The sequence below is a fragment of the Trichechus manatus genome, unplaced genomic scaffold (genome assembly GCF_000243295.1).
Source record: "Trichechus manatus latirostris isolate Lorelei unplaced genomic scaffold, TriManLat1.0 scaffold00184, whole genome shotgun sequence".
Taxonomy (NCBI): domain Eukaryota; kingdom Metazoa; phylum Chordata; class Mammalia; order Sirenia; family Trichechidae; genus Trichechus; species Trichechus manatus.
This window is the reverse complement of record NW_004444120.1, coordinates 4,862,413-4,882,456: the sequence shown is the minus strand read 5'-3', so window position 1 is coordinate 4,882,456 and position 20,044 is coordinate 4,862,413. Positions and strand designations below refer to the sequence as shown.

The 20,044-nt window shown below is 40.5% G+C and overlaps 1 protein-coding gene across 5 annotated transcripts in view; it reads right to left on the bottom strand.

Moving 5' to 3' along the window:
- Positions 1-19,905, bottom strand: part of DERA (deoxyribose-phosphate aldolase) — a 132,757-nt gene extending 112,852 nt beyond the window's left edge. For all 5 annotated transcript variants that reach the window (XR_002825767.1, XR_002825770.1, XR_002825769.1 and 2 more), the window contains exon 1: positions 19,812-19,905. Coding sequence is in view for 1 of the 5 variants with exons in the window: in XM_023741598.1 (XP_023597366.1) it covers positions 19,812-19,842 (31 nt within the window). In the remaining 4 variants the exon portion in view is untranslated. The remainder of the gene's footprint in view (positions 1-19,811) is intronic.
- Positions 19,906-20,044: the final 139 nt, after the last annotated feature.

Genomic DNA, 20,044 nt, shown 5'->3' with positions numbered 1-20,044 from the left:
TGCAGAAAAAAATCAAGCACTCTCCAGATCTCCAGTCTCATGCTCTCTAGTAACGCCTTTATCTGTGTTTAAATATATATTTAAAAAAACACACACATGCAGAAGGAGCTGGGAGTGTAGGTGTACCCTTAAACAGCAGGCATCTAACATGTGCTAAAATACTCTGACTGTAAGCAGACGGGGCTTGGGTTGATATCATCTCCCAAAACAAACAAACTAACCCCCGCCACATTATGGAGCACAATGACTGCCAACAGGGTCTGGCAATATCTGTTCAAAACGGAATTAGAGTGGAAATCACCACCTGCTGGGTGCTGATTCAAAACACTGCTTCCCAGCACCTGATCTCCTTCCGCAATTTCTCCTCAGGAAGAAGTTTTTTTGTGGCACAGGTTTTGACAAGGTGGCTGGTTCTCCCATTGCTTTCAGATGCTCCATGACAAGTCATCAAAAACTAAAGCTCCATCCCTTCTTTAAAAAAGAAGTCATTAGATGCGCCAATTCAGAAGTTAGTCTGAGTTAGCTCTGTAATAACTCTGGGCCTGTACGTTCCCTGGAAACACTCCCCCTTCTGGTGCACCGCAGGAACACAGCTTCCCACCTCCTGCTCCACTGACCCAGGTTAACCTGAAACAGTTGTGGAAGTCACATGACTAAGTTAGCTCTCCGAAAGAGCTGGCCCTTGTCCAATTTTCACAGAGAATCCTGCTCTTGTCTGCAGGGCAAGATTTAACAGCTACAGAACTAAAAGACTGAGAGGCTTATTTAATGTCAACTACATAAAAAAGCAGAAGGGACAGAAGTCAAAATGGCAAGATTTCAGGGGTGGTAGCAAGAAGGCTCCCTCACCACCAGATACTCCCCTTGGTTAAATATTTTAAAGTTATGCAATTAAAGTGTCATTCCTTGGTACCTGTTAAAATTACCTTTCCCAGGAAAAAGTAGCTTTTTAGAGCATCAGTTTTTCACACTTTGGTGGGAAATGAACTGTCTGCTCTTCTCCCAGACAGCTTTTAACAAGGGAAAGACACTCTCAAAGCAGACAAAGTAGAAAGCTACAGCAAGAGGCTAGCGCACCCAGAGGCAAAATTTCATCCACCTCATGAGGGTACCCCTAACATCAGCTAACGCTCAATCACTCAGGGGTTAATGATCAGGTTGATCTAGGTCCCTGGCTTTTTCTTGTTCTTCTCACTGCTCACCTATATGACATGTTGACCACACAGATCAAAAAGCAAATAGATGAAGAACTGAATTTTATCATTTTTGCTTCTTCTTTTTAATTTTCATAGAGGCCTATGAGCAAGGAAACTAAAAATCAGGATAAAAACAGTATTGACTGTATAAAATTGTTGGGAGGAATAAAGTACAGGCTAATGCAGGTACTTAGCACAATGCCTTTCATATTATAAATATTCAGTAAATATTAATTTTTATCACAGTATTCGTATTACCATCTTCATGAAGGCAAAAGCCATCTCCTTTTCAAAATCTTTTAAATCAACAAATAGAGCCAAAACAAGCAGTACTATCAGTCATTTTTGAAAAATGAACTATTTCTTTTATTGTTTCCATTTTAACTTTTTAATAATAAATTAAACCCCAGAGCTTTGCTTGTAGTCTCTAAATACCCTCTCCTCACAAACAGGAACCAAAGTGCCTTAAAGAAATGGTTGGCTCTATTTCTGATGCAGGAAATATACAAGATGCGCCTGGAATATCTTACTATATCCGAGCAAGGTAGGTCTCAGAGACTAATGGAGACATGTCAAAAGGACACAAGAGACAACAGACAATCTGAGCATTGAATATAAAGACAACAACTAATAATTACTTCAATTGACTGAAACCTATTGAACACATAAACATCCCTGCATTCATAATTACACACACACAAACACACACACACACACACACAAAGAGAGAGAGAAATCCAAACAACAAAACAAACAACCTCCCTCCCCAACAAAGTCCCTAGTCACCACTGGAGGTAGCCAGGCCACTCCTTACTCTAAAATTGGTAAATTAAATAGGAAGAATTAAACATTTATTCTGCCTGTCTTGTACAAACTGTATTTCAGGTGAACCAAACAGCCCTAGTTAATGAAGGAAAGTTCTTTTTAACTGATAATAATGTAGAAGGATAATGGGAATAAAAAAATAAACATTTTGCAACCCCAAATGAATAACAATTGTCTACAGATACTAAGGAAACCCTGGTGGCGCAGTGGTTAAGAGAGACGGCTGCTAACCAAAAGGTCGGCAGTTTGAATCCACCAGCCGCTCCTTGGAAACTCTCTAGGGCAGTTCCACCCTGTGCTATAGGGTCTCTATGAGTCAAAATCAACTTGATGGCAACGGATTTGTTTTTTTTGTTTTGTTTTTTAATAGACACTAAAATCACTGGGTCAGTGGGTGAGAGGGAATCTGACAACAGAAGGATCAGGCTGCCACCACCTGAACTTCTGATCAATCTCAGCACCGCTAAAAGCTGAGTAAAAGCAGGCATTACATGCCTCCTAACATGCTGCAATATGAAGTGTGCAGAACCACCTATTAAATATTCTTGCCAAAAAATTCAAAAGGTGAACCAGGATCTAATCAAATTTTTACATCAATCTTCTGATTTGCAGGCCATATAGGAGATAGAAGAACAAGTTCAAGGACACCCAGTGGAAGCACTCATCAAATCCCGAATGAGTGGCCTTCTAGACAATAAGCGACCTGAGTGTCTTCAGCAACTCAGTAGGAGGCACATAATGCCGGCCTCCACTCAAAAACTTCTATAATAATTATGTATTACCTTCAAAATTAGGCAAAAATATTTCTTAAAGATATTTAATTTTAGAAAAAATTCATGCCAAGTGGCATAAGTTTTTTAAGAAATTCTTTTATACCTAAAAGAGTAAAACCTCCCGATTGACTCATTCGCCAAAGTTTACAGATAAACTAAAAAACCAAACCATTGCCGTTGAGTCGATTCCTATGTATTAGTGCTGTCCTTGTTGTTAAGGAACAAAATAGTGCGAAGAAAACTTACAGAGAAAAAACAAAATCAAAAGAATTAAGTGTTAAAAGGCATCTACTAAGCAAGAGAAATAAAAGAAGGCTTCATGAAAAAGGAAAGATTTAAACTTGACCTCCAAAGCTGGAGACAGTTTCCGACAGGCAGAGGAGAAAAGGGGGCACATTCTAAACAGGAGAAACATTTGGAAAGACCAAAGACCAAGCCAGCGGGACAGGAGAGAGGGTGTGTGGGAAGTAATAGGAACAGGGTCAAATGACCCAGGGTCTTCAAAGTGAGAGAGAACAAGGTGTTTGGGATTGGTATACTAGACAGTAAAAAGACATTGTAAATTCCTGGGAAAAGCAGCAATACTTCTTTATTCATTCATTTAACAAACACTGATAAAAATAATTACTTGCAACATGAAAAATACTGTTCTAAGTGATGTGAAGGATATTGGCACCAAACAAACTTAAATCCTATCCTTAAGGAGCTTATTAACAGCATCACTAGAACATACAAACACAAGACAGAAATCAGTAGGTATCATAAGGGAAGGTAGAGCACCTCAGGAGAACAGTGGTGAACAGTCCAGCTGGGGAGACCAAGTAAGCCTTCAAGGAGGAGGTGAAATAATGAAAGCAGTATTTTAGGAAGAGAATATAGTATCAATTGGAATTACCAGAATAATGGCTATCATTTATTTATCATTGATCATGTTAAGGATAATTTAATTGTACTTCTCATTTAATATTCATGCTCAGTCTGCATCGGCATTAGGCCCATTTAACAGATGAGGAAACTGAACCTCAGAGAAATTGAATTACTTGTCCAAGGTCACACAGGAAGTGCTAAGGCTAAGATTCAAACACAGGTCTCTACGATTCCAAAACCCAAGTTATTTCTAAAATGCTGTGCTGTCTTACCACCATTTAGGACAACTATATAAACTCCAGAGTGAGAAACATATTCACTTAATTCAACTATTTGACATACAATTTTAACAGACATGTCTATTTCCAGTCTTGTGACAATTCTTACCTGACTAAACCCGTTCATACACTTACTGACAGTATTATTTGGCTGTCCCCCCAACACAATTATTTTCCTTCAACTAAAGACAGTCATTACATTAATTCAATTAAGTCAAATTACATACTTCTCATGAAGTGGAAGGATATCCTAAAGGAACCAAATAATCAAAAAAGTAAATCTGAGAAGATAAATATAATTTGTTCTGTCTAAACAAACAAACAATAAAAAGTTTAGGCAAATGTGGATTTTCCTGGGGCAGATGAGCACAACAGGGGTAGAGTAACCAACAAGTCTACCATGGTGATGCAGGTGTGTGACAGAATTAGCCAGGCTTAGGAATAGAAGAAAAGAAGATGCGGTGAATCCACAAGATATTTTTATGTAAGAAACAGTAAAACTGTCTTAGGCTGGCTTCTCTAGAGAAGCAAAACCAGTAAAGTGTCTATGTATATAGAAAGAGAGAGAGAGATTTATATTAAGGAAATGGCCCACGAGGCTGTAAAGTTCTGAAGCTGCCAAGTCCCAAGTCCGTGGGTCAGGCTGGAGACTTCTCCAGTCACACAGCTGCAGGGGCTGGCGAACCCAAGACTGGCAAGTCAGACAACAGGCCTCTGCCTCAGAGGCTGCGGAAGCTGACAAATTCCAAGATCGGCAGGTAAGCAGATAGCTGAAGTCCCAAGAACCAGAGGTCAGATGAACGGGAGCCAGATACAGGGTCCAGAGCGAGTAAAAGTCCGAGAGCTTTGCCAGAAAGTCCACCTATATTGGATGCAGGCCACATCCCCAAGGAAACTCCCTTTCAACTGACTGGCTACTCACAGCAGACCCCGTCACGGAGGTGATCACGTTACATCAGATCTCATCACGGAAGTGATTACATCATTATACAACTTCCAAACTACATCATAAGTACCAAAACACTGAGAATCCTGGCCCAGCCAAGCTGACACACAACTTTCACAAGCACAGACTGTAAACAGTACTCTGTCATGCTGAGGAATGAATACAGTACAAAAGGCTAAGTGTCATAAAGACTTATGAAGTCAACATATACACTCATAAAACATCTAGAGAGAAAGAACATATACAACAACGTGTTCAATCGTGCTCAATAATCACAGAAAGAGGAAAAAATGTAAACTGGTCACTGGAACTCAGAGTCTTGAAAGCCAGACAGAATTGTGATGGCCAGAGAAGGTAGGTAAAGGTATAAGCTCCAAGCACAGGGAACATGACAGATTTACAATTCCACTGGATGGGAATTTCAAGTAATGATCAGAAGAATCAAATAAATACAGAACTGGAAGGATTCTCAGTGATCGTGTCTGTCTTACAGATTTCAAAACTAAAAGCTGGTGCACTGAAGTCCCCTGCTGAAGGTCACACTGCCAGATGGTACCAGAGCTAGGATTAAAGTGCGTGAATCCCAGTTCCGTATCCTCCCCCCTGCTCCACTGAGGAAGACTTTTGTGTAAACCACAACACACACATGGCTAAGCAGAGATTCTCTGATATTCATTCCATAGAATGCCTGATTTTAACTCGGCCTATAAAAGTAACCACTGTCAAGCACCAAAATGATTTAACTTTGCTTTTCATTGAGACTATCCACTCAGCAGCTCTGTGGGAGAAAGACCTGGTGATCTGCTTCCATAAAGATTACAGCCAAGGACACCCTATAGGGTTGTTTAACTCTGTCATATGGGGTCACTATGAGTCAGATTCTACTTCACAGCACCCAACAACATCTTCATTATTATTAGCACCAATGCCTATTTTCTGAACTTTATATACTGATTACTGTGTCCCACAGCTTCTCTAGATTATACTAGTACTACTGTGATATGCAGAGGTGCCCCGGTGGCGCAATGGTTAAGCGCATGGCTGCTAACTGAAAGGTCAGTGGTTAGAACCCACCAACAGCCCCGCAGGAAAAAAGACCAGGTGGTCTGCTCCTGTAAAGATTAACCAAAACCCAAACTTGTTGCTATGGAGTGATTCTGACTCATAGTGACCATACAGGATAGACTAGAACTGCCCTATAGAGTTTCCAAGGCTGTAATCTTTAGGGAAGCAGACTGCCACATCTTCCTTCTGCAAAGCAGCTGGACCTTTCCGTTAGCAGCCAAGTGCTTTAACCACTGCACCACCAAAGCTCCACCCATAAAGATTACAGCCTAAGAAACCCCATGGGGCAGTTCTACTCTGTCCTATAGGGTCACTATGAGTCGGAATTGACTCGATAGCAACAACAAGAACAGCGGAATACTACACTAGATCAGAGTATTCACCTGCAAACTGAAAATATGATTATTTTTGATTCCTGGAGACAGCTCTATGGAGGTGTTTTTACCAATAAACCCCATATTAGATCTTTGCCTGGCTCAAGAATATTTCCTTGAGTATTTTTAAATGTTTATTCAAAAGTTAATAAATACAGTGTTGACTGATTAATCATTTCTCAGGTTGCTGGGCCCCATCCCTAGAGCTTCCAATTAAGTAAGTCTCAGGTGGGGCCTTAGAATTTGCATTTGTTAACAAGTTCCCAGGTAAAGGAGATGCTGCCATTCCAGAGCCCATGCTTTGAAAATCCCTGATCTAGTTTAGGAGTCCCTGGACAGTAGAAACAGCTGTAACGGAAAGGGTGGAAGTTGGAGTCCACCCAGAAGACCCTCTAAAGAAAAGTCTGGTGATCTACTTTCTAAAAATAAGCCACTGAAAACCCTATGGTGCACAGTTCTACTTTAATACACATGGGGTCTTCAGGAGTCAGAATCAACTCGAGTGCAACTGGTAATGGCATGGCCTAGTTTAAAGAAATCGAGTGGCTTGCCCGGAGGCACAAAGCTACTATACAGTAGGTCCAGATGTAGCTTTTTCTCCCCTCTGACTCTAAACTGGTCCAGCTTGACAAAGAGTAAAGCAGTGTGCTTCACCAGTGATATTTAAAGTTTGATAAAGGGAAGCTTCTCAAGGGCAGGACTCCTAACCTCTATTACTCATATTTTTCACAAAGGCATGGGCAGTGTTCAGTTGACAGTAGGTACTCTACATAAACTAAAAGAGTGTGCAACTGTAATAATGATTGTCTCCTGAAGAGTCAAGAGTTTTTTTAAAAAAGGAAAATGATATCACATTCTTATAAAGACAGAAGATTAAAATGTTTCTTGTTTCTTATTTGGAAAATTATCAGAAGCATTTAGGTTTCTCCCTACACACTGAAGAAAACAATCTCCCTGAAAACATCAAAATATATGGAGCTTGAACTCTTTCCCCAAATGCAAATATAATAAACACTGTCAAAAGCTACCCTTCTCCATGAGTCCACAACACAAATTTAATGCATTATCTCCAAGGAAACATGAATATGTTCTTTTTTCCATCAGAAAATTAACTACATTACTCTTTCTGGCAGACAATCTCATACCTTCAGCGAATGAGAGATCTTTAGGGTCTGTTCCTCTGAGTCCATGGAGAAGATATCACCACATGAGGGAGGGATTACCCAATAAGCTAGGTAGGCACAGGCCTACTTGTGCTTACTTACTAATCTGTAGTGTACAATGTGGTGAAGAACAGGTGAAATTGTGCAGTACAGATTAGTGAGTAAGCACAAGTAGGCCTGTGCCTACCTTGCTTACTGGTTAATCCGCCCCTGTACCATGCTAATTTCCAAAATCATCATGAAGAGCATTGTTTGATGATATTTTTCTAACAGGCATTGGTATTATTTAAATAAAATATGCTCCCTTACAGCTACAAAACCCTGGTGGCATAGTGGTTAAGTGCTACAGCTGCTAACCCAAAGGTCAGCAGTTCAAACCCACCAGGTGCTCCTTAGAAATGCTATGGGGCAGTTCTCCCTGTCCTATAGGGTCACTATGAGTCAGAATCGATTCGACGGCAACAGGTTTGGTTTGGTTTTGGTCTTACAGATACGGTGTACCCTTCTGGTATATGCACCTACTTAACTGCCTTATCGTCCTGATCTTTCCGACGTCTTCACACTCATTTTAACACATTGTCACTTATCCCCAATTTTGTTTGCAGAAACTTTGCAGATCAAATAGAAAACATATTATGTATAAAGATATTAATATAAATATAAAAGTGGCCAGAGAGAGGATTTGCCAAATATATAAGTAAAGACTCTCTGAATACTTAAAGTCTACTTATTGCAATGTTCTGAATCTGCAATGTTCTCAGAATTATCTAGTGAGCTGATGAAAATGCAGATTCCTGAGCTCCTCTCTATGATACTGATAATTAAAGCTATTGTGGGGCTCAGAAATCTGCATTTTTAACAAGATTCTCAGGTGATTCTGATGCAGGGCCACAGCCCAGCTGAGTGCATAGAAAGCTAATCGTAACGGAGGTAATGAAATGTATTGGAATAAACAAAGCCTGGGTTCCAATTCTAGTCTTGCTTCTAACCAGCCATATGATCACAAGCTTGTATTTCCTAGGTCTCAGTTTACTCAGCTGTAACAGAATGGTGTTGGACTGATAGCTCAGATGCCTTCCCGCTATAAGATGCTGTGGCTAATACCTTAGACACACACACACATACATACATACATACATAAACAATGGCTTTATAAATGTGGACACTATTATTTTCCTATAATCATATTTGAAATATTCTTAAGAAACACTGTTTATTTAAGGATATCTACATAGGAGATAAGACGTCTCTAACTAATCCTTAAGTATGCCACATATCTAGTTCCATGTCAAATTCCAGACATGTGAACAACATCACACACACCCCTCTACCCTGTGGGCAGCCTTGAGGGTAAGGACTGTGCCCACTAAGTATTCAGTTGAAATGCTTATCTGAATCTGGATTGTGAGAGTAGTTTAATTCGGATATTTTACCAGAATTTAAAGATAACCTTGACAACATTAACTACATTCCAAAAGAACCAGTTAAGTGGCACTTTTTTAGGAAGTAATTAGCAGAGGTGACTCTTTATCTCCGACTTTGCTTTAAGGGGAAAGGCCTGACTATACAAAGAGTGCCAGAAGCTGCAGCCAGAGTGTCTCAACATCTGTAGGGGCTGAGATTAAACATTTATCCTTCTCTTGCAGCCACTTTGGTTTCCAGGGAACTGACTGTTTGGGCTGAGGCAGGATGAGGAGAGGTACGGCTGCAGACACACACACAACACACACCAAAGTTAACTGGAAATTTTCAAAGTGCTTTTTTATGCCAGTAACTCAAAGATGAACACATTTCAAGGTGACCCAATCCTCAAGTGACAGGCAGTGTTTTAAAAGGGCCAGCGCGCTACACTTAAACAATTTCTAGTGACATGTTTAAATCGCATCCTCAAGGGCTCTGTCTGCTGTCTCATTTGCTAGTCTTTCTTTCCTGGCACAGGCGTTCCCATTTTAAATGAGTGCTTGAAGTTTGTCTTCCTTCCTAACAATTAAAATCCACTGGGCTTAGATGCTTCAAATAAATTTTTTTTTTTTAACTTAGCACGCACCAGGGAGGACTTTTAATTATTTAATTATACAACAAACCCAAATTATTACTTCATAGTTTTCCTAATATCAAAACACTGTCAGATTAATAAAAGACAGCCTCACCAGTCACACTTACAACAACAACAAAAAAGACTTCAAAGGTAAAACCAAAGTTAGCATTCACAAAAGGACGCCCCATTTAAAATCCAAAAATGTACGTAACTGTTATATTGACGTATATGTATTTCATACACAGACTATGAAGGGTTTTGTTTTCCACCACTAAAATATGACCCAAAGCCATTAGAGTACAGTGATATTACACTCAATCTGAGAACTAGGTTCCTGTAGTTAATGAAACACGCCAGGCTCTTCTCACTGAGGGCCTCTGTACAAACTTCTCCCTGTCAGAAATGTCCTTTCCAAAAAACCTCCCCTGGACCGTCTGTAAATTCCTCTTTCTCTCCCAATCCTACCACATTTCTGTTGTCACACTGTAACACAGTATGTAATGATTTATATGCCTATCTCCCTTAGTTGATTGTGAGTTCTGTGACAGCAGAGTCCAGGTTATGCCCACTGTTTCCCCAGCCATTACCATTAGCACCAAGTGCCACGAACAGCAGGCACAACACATAAATTATAATAATAATTAAAAAAAAGAAAGCCTGTTGCCACTGAGTCGATTCCGACTCACAGGGACACTACAGGACAGAGTAGAACTGCCCCATAGGGTTTCCAAGGAGCGGCTGGTTGATTCGAACTGCCGACCCTTTGGTTAGCATCCAAACTCTAAACCACTACACCAGGGCTCCATAATTTATAATATATGAAAATAAAATTTAAAAAACTTATTCTGGTCCCTTTCCCCTCCTTTTCCTGAACAATTGTCCTAAACCACGGGGTGGGGGTGGGGGAGTTAAGGAGGAGCCAAGAAAGGTAGGTATCTGAGCTGGGTTACGAGAGGGGAGCCACCACGGCCCAAAGTGAGGTATGGGAACTCAAACAGATGAGGACAGTACCCATGCATTAAGGTAGCCCACATCTGGCATCAGAGTCCAATCATAAGAAGAATGATATCTGGACAAAGGGGCAGGCAGACACAGGGAGTCGAAACACAAGCAGGAAGAAGTGTATCTACGTGGAGGAACAGCCTGACACAAAATGCCACAGACCTACTATTACTGTGAGGGGAATAAACATACGGACAGAAGCCTGGTAGAGGGAATTGAAGCCAAGCAGGGTGAGGAAGGTACCCTCATAGGAAAGCTGCCCAGCTCCAAGTCCAAGAAAATTAAGAAGAATGTCAACAGGGGAAGGGAGATGTGCAGCCCGGCACGGAGTGTTCTAAAAATGAAAATGGAGAAAACTGCAATAAATCCTGTAGTGTTAGACTGGAATTGGAGGTATCAGTGTGAATTTGTAATTTTCAATATATAGAGAAGAGATACATACATACATAGATAAATATAGATATAAATGTAGGGTACGTGTGTGTGTGTACAATACATACATTTTTCAGCTCTGCCAACTGAGAGTGCTTGGGAACAGAGACACCACAGTTGCCATGAGCACACCTAGTCCCAGATCCTGGCTTCTAAATACCATAATCCATTGAAAGTAATGCTCCTTAGAGAAATGACTGATTCCAGCACTAGAGTACAGGAAGTATAAGATGAGCCTGGAACACTTGGTTGAGCCAGAAAGTAAGGAAGTGCTAAACAAGAATGGGGCACGTGAAAAAGACAGAGAAGACAGCTTGAAAGGGCTCCCATTAGCAAAATTTTTAATAATCTGACTATTAAAAAATGATTATAATCCTTTGGGAAAATAGGAAACCTCAAATACATATTAAATAAATAAGACATAAATAACTTGCAAGTTTACAAAGGAACAGGCTACTTAAATGAATTTGTTTCAAAGAACCTTCAACAAAATACGTATTAATTACAAAGGTTTAGAAAGTAACTTTACAGTGGAGAAGGCTGGCAGACACCACCTTAATCAAATGATCAAAATGAACATCATCAATAATGAGACAAATCAAAATTCTGTGCCCCCTGATCTAACACGATGAGACAAACAGCATCATTTCTGTGATATCCCTATTAAAGATGCACAACCTAAATCTAATCATGAGAAAACATTAGCAAACACAAACTGAGGGACATTCTACAGAATAACTGGTCTGTCTGCTTCCACAGTGTAAAGATACTGCAGGTCAAGGAAACACTGGACAAAACTGTTCCAGCCTGAAAAAGGCTAAAGAGATGCGACAACTAAGGGCACCGCGTAACTGTGAACTGAATCCTACTGAAATCAAGAACGTTATCCGGACAACTGGCTAAACTTGAATGGCATCTGAGGATTACGTGGTAGTAAGCTATTAATGGTAATGTCCTTATTTGGAAGGTTGTGTTGTAGTTATGGAGGAAAACGTCTTTGTATGTAGGAAATACTAATACATCCAGGGGCAGTGGGACATCATGTCAGTTACCCATTCACTAAGAATCTTTGTATTGCACTTGCAACTTTCCTAAATGTTTGAGATTATTTCAAAGTCTTAAAAAAAATTTGAAAAATGTATAGCCACTTAAGTATGCAGACTGAGCTCTATGCCGGGGGAACCATCCTTGTCTATCTTGTATCCTCAGAGCTGAGGGCAATACTACCTAGCACACAATCAATACTCAATAACTAATTACTGAGTGAATACACAATCCCATCAACTAGCCAGAGTTGATCTCCTTTACCCATATTTTAAACGCATAAACTGCCCTTTCGGTTTGTTCTGACTTGGGTTATAGAAAGTGTCTCTACAGAGCAAAAGAGTCTACATTTCTAAGTAATTATGGTTACTGATGATTCCAATCATGGATGTATGTCTAAAAACAATGCATTATAGAAATTCATAGATTCGTCCCTATCTGCTCCCCATTAGAAATCAGTTTGCAACTACTTTTTTTCTGTTGTCTTTAAGATACCTTCGAAATTTCTTTTCAAACACAAGAGCTTACATAGACAGATATCGTTGTAGAGCAGAAAGATGCGTAAAGATCACCTAGTACGACACCCACATTTTCCAGCTGCTTCCAAAGATAATCACACTCAAAGGGAAGTCACACTGTCCACATCCTTCATAAGTCCCTTGAGATACCTTTAAACACAGAAGTAACAAAACTTTTGTAATTTTAGTAATACTAAGAAAAGAGAAAGGTGCAGTGTTTCACAGAACCTGCTCATGCACAGGGGCCCAGGTGGATGTCCCAATCCCCCAAGCAAGTAGTAAATCCATTGTTTATTTAACAGACACTTCTGAAGGCCTTCTTAGTTCCGGACACTATTCTAGGTACCTGGGCTATATCAGTGAACAAAAGAAAGATCACCTTCTGGGTGGTACCTACAGTTTAGCCATGAGTTAAGATGACTCACTGACAACAGAGAAAAGAAATGGTCCATTTTAACAGAACCTGGAACAGTGCTCCATAGAACCTCAATGAGATCATAAGACCAGTGGTTCTCCAACTTGGGCCTGCTTCAGAATTACCTGAGGGCTTGTTAAAATGCAGGTTGCTGGGACCCACCCCCAGAGCATCCAATTAAGTAGGTCTGGGGTGGGGCCTTAGAATTTGCATTTGTAACAAGTTCCCAGGTAAAGGAGATGCTGCCATTCCAGAGCCCATGCTTTGAAAATCCCTAATCTAGTTTAGGAGTCCCTGGCCAGTAGAAACAGCTGTAATGGAAAGGTTGGAGTCCACCCAGAGGCCCCTCGAAAGAAGTCTGGTGATCTACTTCCTAAAAATCAGCTACTGAAAACCCTATGGTGCACAGTTGTACTTTAATACAATGGGGTCTTCAGGAGTCAGAATCAACTCGAGTGCAACTGGTAATGGTATTGTCTAGTTTAAAGAAATCGAGTGGCTTGCCCGGAGGCACAAAGCTACTATACAGTAGGTCCAGATGTAGCTTTTTTCTTCCCCTCTGACTCTGAAACTGGTCCAGCTTTCTCTCTACTGGAACACAGTCATCATCCATCCACTTAGGGCAAATATTTCCCGAAGAAAAACAAGGTTTTCAGCTTTAGGTATGAGTTGGAGAAAATCAGAATTGCATACTTTATGTAGAAAATATCTTTAGCAGAAGGGCACTGATCACTAAACAGTGTCAAAATTAACAGTAAGTCAAGGAGTTTGTTCCTTATTTGTAAACAACTTTCCCCATCCAAATGCCATGCTGAAAAGAATGTTTTCCTTGAAGGAAGAATGTTTTCCTTGAAGGGCTTTTATCAAGAGTGTTATGTTCAGCTTCAACTGAACTGTTTTTTTTTTAAAAGTCTATTAATTAGAAAAAATATGGACCAACATATAAATAACAGTGATATTAATAATTTCATAGTCATTTCTGTGTTAACTATCTTCTAAAACTTCTCCCATAAACATGAATTCCTTTTGTAATAAGGAACAAAAAATTAATTTCTTTAAAGGAAGAAGTTACAGTGTTTATTAAAAACACTTTCAATTAGAAAACTAAAAATCATCAATATACCACATTAATTAATACTAAATGATTATTTTCTTAGTACATAATAATTTCAATAACTTATTTTAGCATTTTAGGCTAAATCTCTATCTGGATTTTAAAAAATTATATTTGTATGATTAATACCAATGAAGAAAAAACACCCTTGAAATGTACCTTGTTTTATTTAAATAATAAAAACATATCTATGATCATTTAAATAAATGCATAAAAATCATTTACTATTATTCTACACAGTAACTTTTTGTCTATACTGTTACTTTTCAATAAATGAATGATTCCAATTTTTGCAAATTAAAAAAGCAAAAACAGTTTAATTGTATTTCTTGAAAAGAAAATAAATATACATAAGTTTTGGAAAAATACCGTGGCTGTACAAAGTTAAAAGCCATACCGCTGGGGACACTGAGACCAGTAAAACACTCCAGCCCGTCCCTACACCATACCACCATCTTCACGGTCTTCTAATCTAGGCAATGCTCCTTTACTGTGAACTCCACATCCCAGAAACAGAACTGGAGTTCAAAACCAATCTCTAAATAGGCAGTGACTAAAATAATTTCAACTTGGTGAGGTAATCAATTGTATTTATTAAGACAGAACAGAGTTCTTGCCATTCAACAAAAATTCCTGAACACCTCTTGAAGTTTAGATTGTAAAATTAGCAGTCACTTTTAAAGAAAACAAATATAGTACCTGCATGTGCTATATATAACTTATAGCTGATTCTCAAATTAGCTCCTCAAAACAGAACTCTATATAATAATACAATTATTAGTTATTGAACAAGGAGTCTCTGGATGGCACAAATGGGGCAAACGGTTAAGCTCCCGACTACTGGCTGAAAGGTTGCAAGTTCAAACCCAACCAGAGGCGCCTTGGAAGACACACCTGGCAATCTGCTTCCAAAAGGTCACAGCCTTGAAAACCCTAAGGAGCAGTCCTACTCTGCACACATGGGGTTGCCCTGAGTCTGAACTGGCAACTAACAACATTTATTGAACGCTCACTTTAAAAACAAAAAACAAAAAACCTGCTGCCTTCCTCTCATGGTGACCACATGTGTTAAAGAGTAGAACTGCTCCACAGGGTTTTCTTGTCTGTGATCTTTACGGGAGCAGATCACCAGGACTTTCCTCTGCAGTGCACTGGGTGGGTTCGAACTACCAACCTTTAGGTTAGTAGTCAAGTGCAAACCACTTGTACAAGCATAATTCGTTTTACTGTGCTTCACTTTATTGCACTTTGAAGATACTGTGTTTTTTACAAATTGAAGGTCTATGGCAACCCTGCATTGAGCAAGTTTATCGGTGCCATTTTTCCAACAGCACGTGCTCTCTTCATGTCTCTGAGTCACATTTCGGTAATTCTCGCGATATTTCAAACTTTTTCATTATATCTGTTACGGTGATCTGTGATCAGTGATCTTTGATGTTACTATTGCAATTGTTTCGGGGTGCCACAAACCACGCCCATATAAGATGGCAAACTTAATCAATAAATGTTGTGTGTTCTGACTGCTCCACTGACCAGCCGTTCACTGTCTCTCTCCCTCTCCTCGGGCCTCCCTATTCCCTGAGACGCAACAATACTCCAATTAAACCAGTTAATAACCCTACAATGGCCTCTAAGTACTCAAGTGAAAGGAAGAGTCGCACATCTCTCACTTTGAATCAAAAGCTAGAAATGATTAAGCTGAGTGAGGAAGGCATGTCAAAAGCCTAGAAAAGCTGAAAGCTAGGCCTCTTGTGCCAGTTAGCCAAGTTGTGAATGCAAAGGACAAGTTCTTGAAGGAAATTAAAAGTGCTACTCCAGTGAATACATGAATGATAAGAAAGCGAAACAGCCTTATTGCTGATATGGAGAAAGTTTTAGTGGTCTAGATTGAAAATCAAATCAGCCACAACATTCCCTTAAGCCAAAACCTAATCCAGAGCAAGGCCCTAACTCTCTTTAATTCTATGAAGGCTGAGAGGTGAGGAAGCTGCAGAAGAAAAATGTGAAGCTAGCAGAGGTGGGCTCCTGAGGTTCAAGGAAAGAAGCCATCTCCATAACATGAAAGTGCAAGGTGAAGCAGCAAGTGCTGATGTAGAAGCTGCAGGAAGTTATTCAGTTTCTTATCTACCTAAGATAATTGATGAAGGTGGCTACACTAAACAACAGATTTTCAATGTAGACGAAACACCCTCATATTGGAAGATGCCATCTAGGACTTACATAGCTAGAGAGGAGAAGTCAATGCCTGACTTCAAAGCTTCAAAGAACAGGCTGACTCTCTTCTTAGGTATTAATGCAGCTAATGACTTTACGTTAAAGCCAATGCTCATTTACCATTCTGAATATCCTAGGGCCCTTAAGAATTATGTTAAATCTACTCTGCCCAGGCTCTATAAATGGAACAACAAAGCCTGGATGACAGCACGGCTGTTTACAACATGGTTTTAAGCCCACTGTTGAGACCTACTGCTCAGAAGAAAAGATTCCTTTCAAAATATTACTGCACACTGACAATGCACCTGATCACTCAAAAGCGCTGAGATGTACAAGATTAATGTTGTTTTCATGCCCGCTAACTCAACTTCAGGGGTTACTGCTGATGTCAGATGGATCATGGCTGAAAGCAGAGACTACCAGAAAGGTGTTTACCTGTGTTTTATTGACTATGCCAAGTTATTTGACTGTGTGGATCATTAACAAATTACGGGTTAACACTGCAAAGAATGGGAATTCCAGAACACTTAACTGTACTCATGAGGAACCTGTACATAGGTCAAGAGGTAGTCATTCGAATAGAATAAGGGGATATTGTATGGTTTAAAATCAGAAAAGGTGTGCATCAGGGTTGTAACCTTTCACCCTTTCACCATACTTATTCAATCTGTATGCTGAGCAAATAATCCAAGAAGCTGGACTATATAAAGAACATGGCATCAGGATTGGAAGAAGATTCATTAACAGCCTGCAATATGCAGATGACACAACCTTGCTTGCTGAAAGTGAAAAGAACTTGAAGCACTTACTGATGAAGATCGAAGACCACAGCCTGCAGTATGGATTACAGCTCAACATAAAGAAAACAAAAATCCTCACAACGGGAACAATAAGCAACATCATGATAAACAGAGAAAAGACTGAAGTTGTCAAGGATTTCACTTTACTTGGATCCACAATCAACACCCATGGAAGCAGCAGTCAAGAAATTAAAAGACGCACTGCATTGGACAAATGTGCTGCAAAAGACCTCTTTGAAGTGTTAAAAAGCAAAGATGTCACTTTAAAGACTAAGGTGTGCCTGACCCAAGCCATGGTGTTTTCAATTGCCTCATATGCATGTGAAAGCTGGACAATGAATCAGGAAGACCAAAGAACTGATGCCTTGGAATTATGGTGTGGGCACACATACTTTAGACATGTTATCTGGAGGGACCAGTCCCTGAAGAAGTACATCATGCTTGGTATAGGGTCAACAAAAAAGAGGAAGGCCTTTAATGAGATGGACTGACACAGTGGCTGCAACAATGGGCTCAGGCATAACAACGATCATGAGGATGGCACAGGATGGGGTTTGTTCTCTTGTACAGTGTGTCACTATGAGTCCGAACCGACTCAACAGCACCTAACAACAACAACAACAACACATCTGTTCTGCAGCCCATGGATAAAGGAGTAATTTTGACTTTCAAGTCTTCTTATTTAAGAAATATATTTCATAAGGCTAGAGGTGCCATATACACTGATTCCTCTGATGGATCTGGGCAAAGTAAATTGAAAACCTTCTGGAAAGGATTCACCATTCTAGATGTCATTCAGAATATTCGTGATTCATGAGAGGAGGTCAAAATATCAACATTAATAGGAGTTTGGAAGAAGTTGAATCCAACCCTCATGGGTGACTTTGAGGGGTTCAAGGCGTCAGTGGAAGAGGTTAACTGCATATGTGGTGGAAATAGCAAGAGAATTATAATTAGAAGTGGAGCCTGAAAATGTGACTGAATTACTCCAATCTCATGATAAAACTTCAACTGATCAGGAGCTGCTTCTTATGGATGAGCAAAGAAAGTGGCTTCTTGGAATGGAATCTACTCCTGGTGAAGATGCTGTGAACATTGTTGAAATGACAACAGAGGATTTAGAGTATTACATAAACTTAGGTGATAAAGCAGTGGCAGGGTTTGAGAAGACTGACTCCAATTTTGAAAAGTTCTACTGTGGGTAAAATGCCATCCAACAGCTTCACATGCTACAGAGAAGTCTTTCGGGAAAGGAAGAGTCAATCGATGCAGCAAGCTTTATTGTTGTCTTATTTTAAGAAATTGCTACAGCCATCCCAACCTTCTGCAACCACCACCCTGATCAGTCAGCAGCCATCAACACTGAGGCAAGGCGCTCCACCAGCAAAAAGATTACAACTCGCTGAAGGCTCAGATGACGGTTAGCGTTTTTCAGCAATAAAGTATTTTTTAATTAAGGTATGTACATCGTTTTTTCAGACATAACGCTACTGCATACTCCACAGACTACAGTATAATCATAACTTTCATACGCACTAAAAGAAAAAAAAAACCAAACCCACTGCCGTAGAGTTGATTCTGACTCATAGCGACCCTATAGGACAGAGTAAAACTCCCCCAAAGGGTTTCCAAAGAGCGCCTGATGGATTCGAATTGCCAACCTTTTTTGTTAGCAGCCAAATTCTTAACCACTACGCCACCAGGGTTTCCTCATATGCACTAGGAAACCAAGTAATTCCTGTGACCCGCTTTTTTGCGGTGGTCTGGAATCGAAACTGCAATATCACAAAGGTATGCCTGTAGATACCCACAATATATCGAGTACTTTACATGCATGTTCCCAATGAATTCCCAAACCACCTCATCAGGTAAGTACTACTATTATAAGCATTTTACAGCTGAAGAAACTGAAACTCAGAATGATTTAAGTAATCTGTCCACAGTTACACAGCTAAGAAGTTGAAGAACCAAAATACAAAAACATACAAGCTATAATATTTAAACTGAGATCCTTAACTTTGCTTCAATCATGGTTTTGCTGTTTGAAATACAAACATATCACGTTTTAGGAAATCCAAACTAAGTTCTCTTACCTTCAGAAGCATTTGACTAACATTAATAAGATGATAAACGGCGAAGTAATTACAGGAACTTTCACAAATCTCTGTACATACAAAATCATACACAATTTTCCGTAAGTTATACTTTTGGTACAGAGATCTGACAACTTTTTCACTAGCACGGACACTTTCGGGATACAGCTCTGCTGAAAATTATCTACGGAAATCCAGCATTAAATCCAAGGGGATTCTATTAAGAGGGGGAAGGGAAGCGTTTTATCTGTTTTTGTCTGTTCAGGGTTTTTTGCAACCAGGGAGCTAGAAGGTGACGGAATAAAACGGAAGATGAAAATCAAATCCTCTCCAGTTTCTTCGCTTTTTAAAAACAGGACGCGCGCAAACGCCGGCGGCGTCAACGTGCCCCAAGGGTTCAGTGTCCCTCGTTCGCCTGTGTTTAGGCTCGGTGTGGACTCGGCGCGACTTGTTTCCGCCCGGTTCAGAACCCCCGAAGCACCCGCGGCCAGGGGGCTGCGCAGGGAGCCGCGGTCAGACCCGCTCGCTCCCAGTCCCCGGCTCCAACTCTGGGCGGAGGCGAGCTCCTCCCTGCTCCCAGAGGAGGGTAAGGAGCTGGAGGCGGGATGGAGGGAAACGATGGAGTGGGGAGGGGGCGACCTGCAGGCCGCTTACCGAACTCCGTGCCCGGGTTGTGCGCACACATGGCGCGGGCCGCAGCAGCAGTCTGGGGTCTTCGGAGGCAGGCTCCCTCGCCGCCCAGCTCTTCCGCCTTCCTGCCCGCCCACAACGCCCGCCTCCCGCCCGCAGCGCCCGCCCCCGCCCCGCCCCTCGTCCCCTTCCTCTGTCACCGCACCACGAAGTGCGGAGCTGGAACACTAGCGAAAGCGGCTTCGTGGGAATTTCAC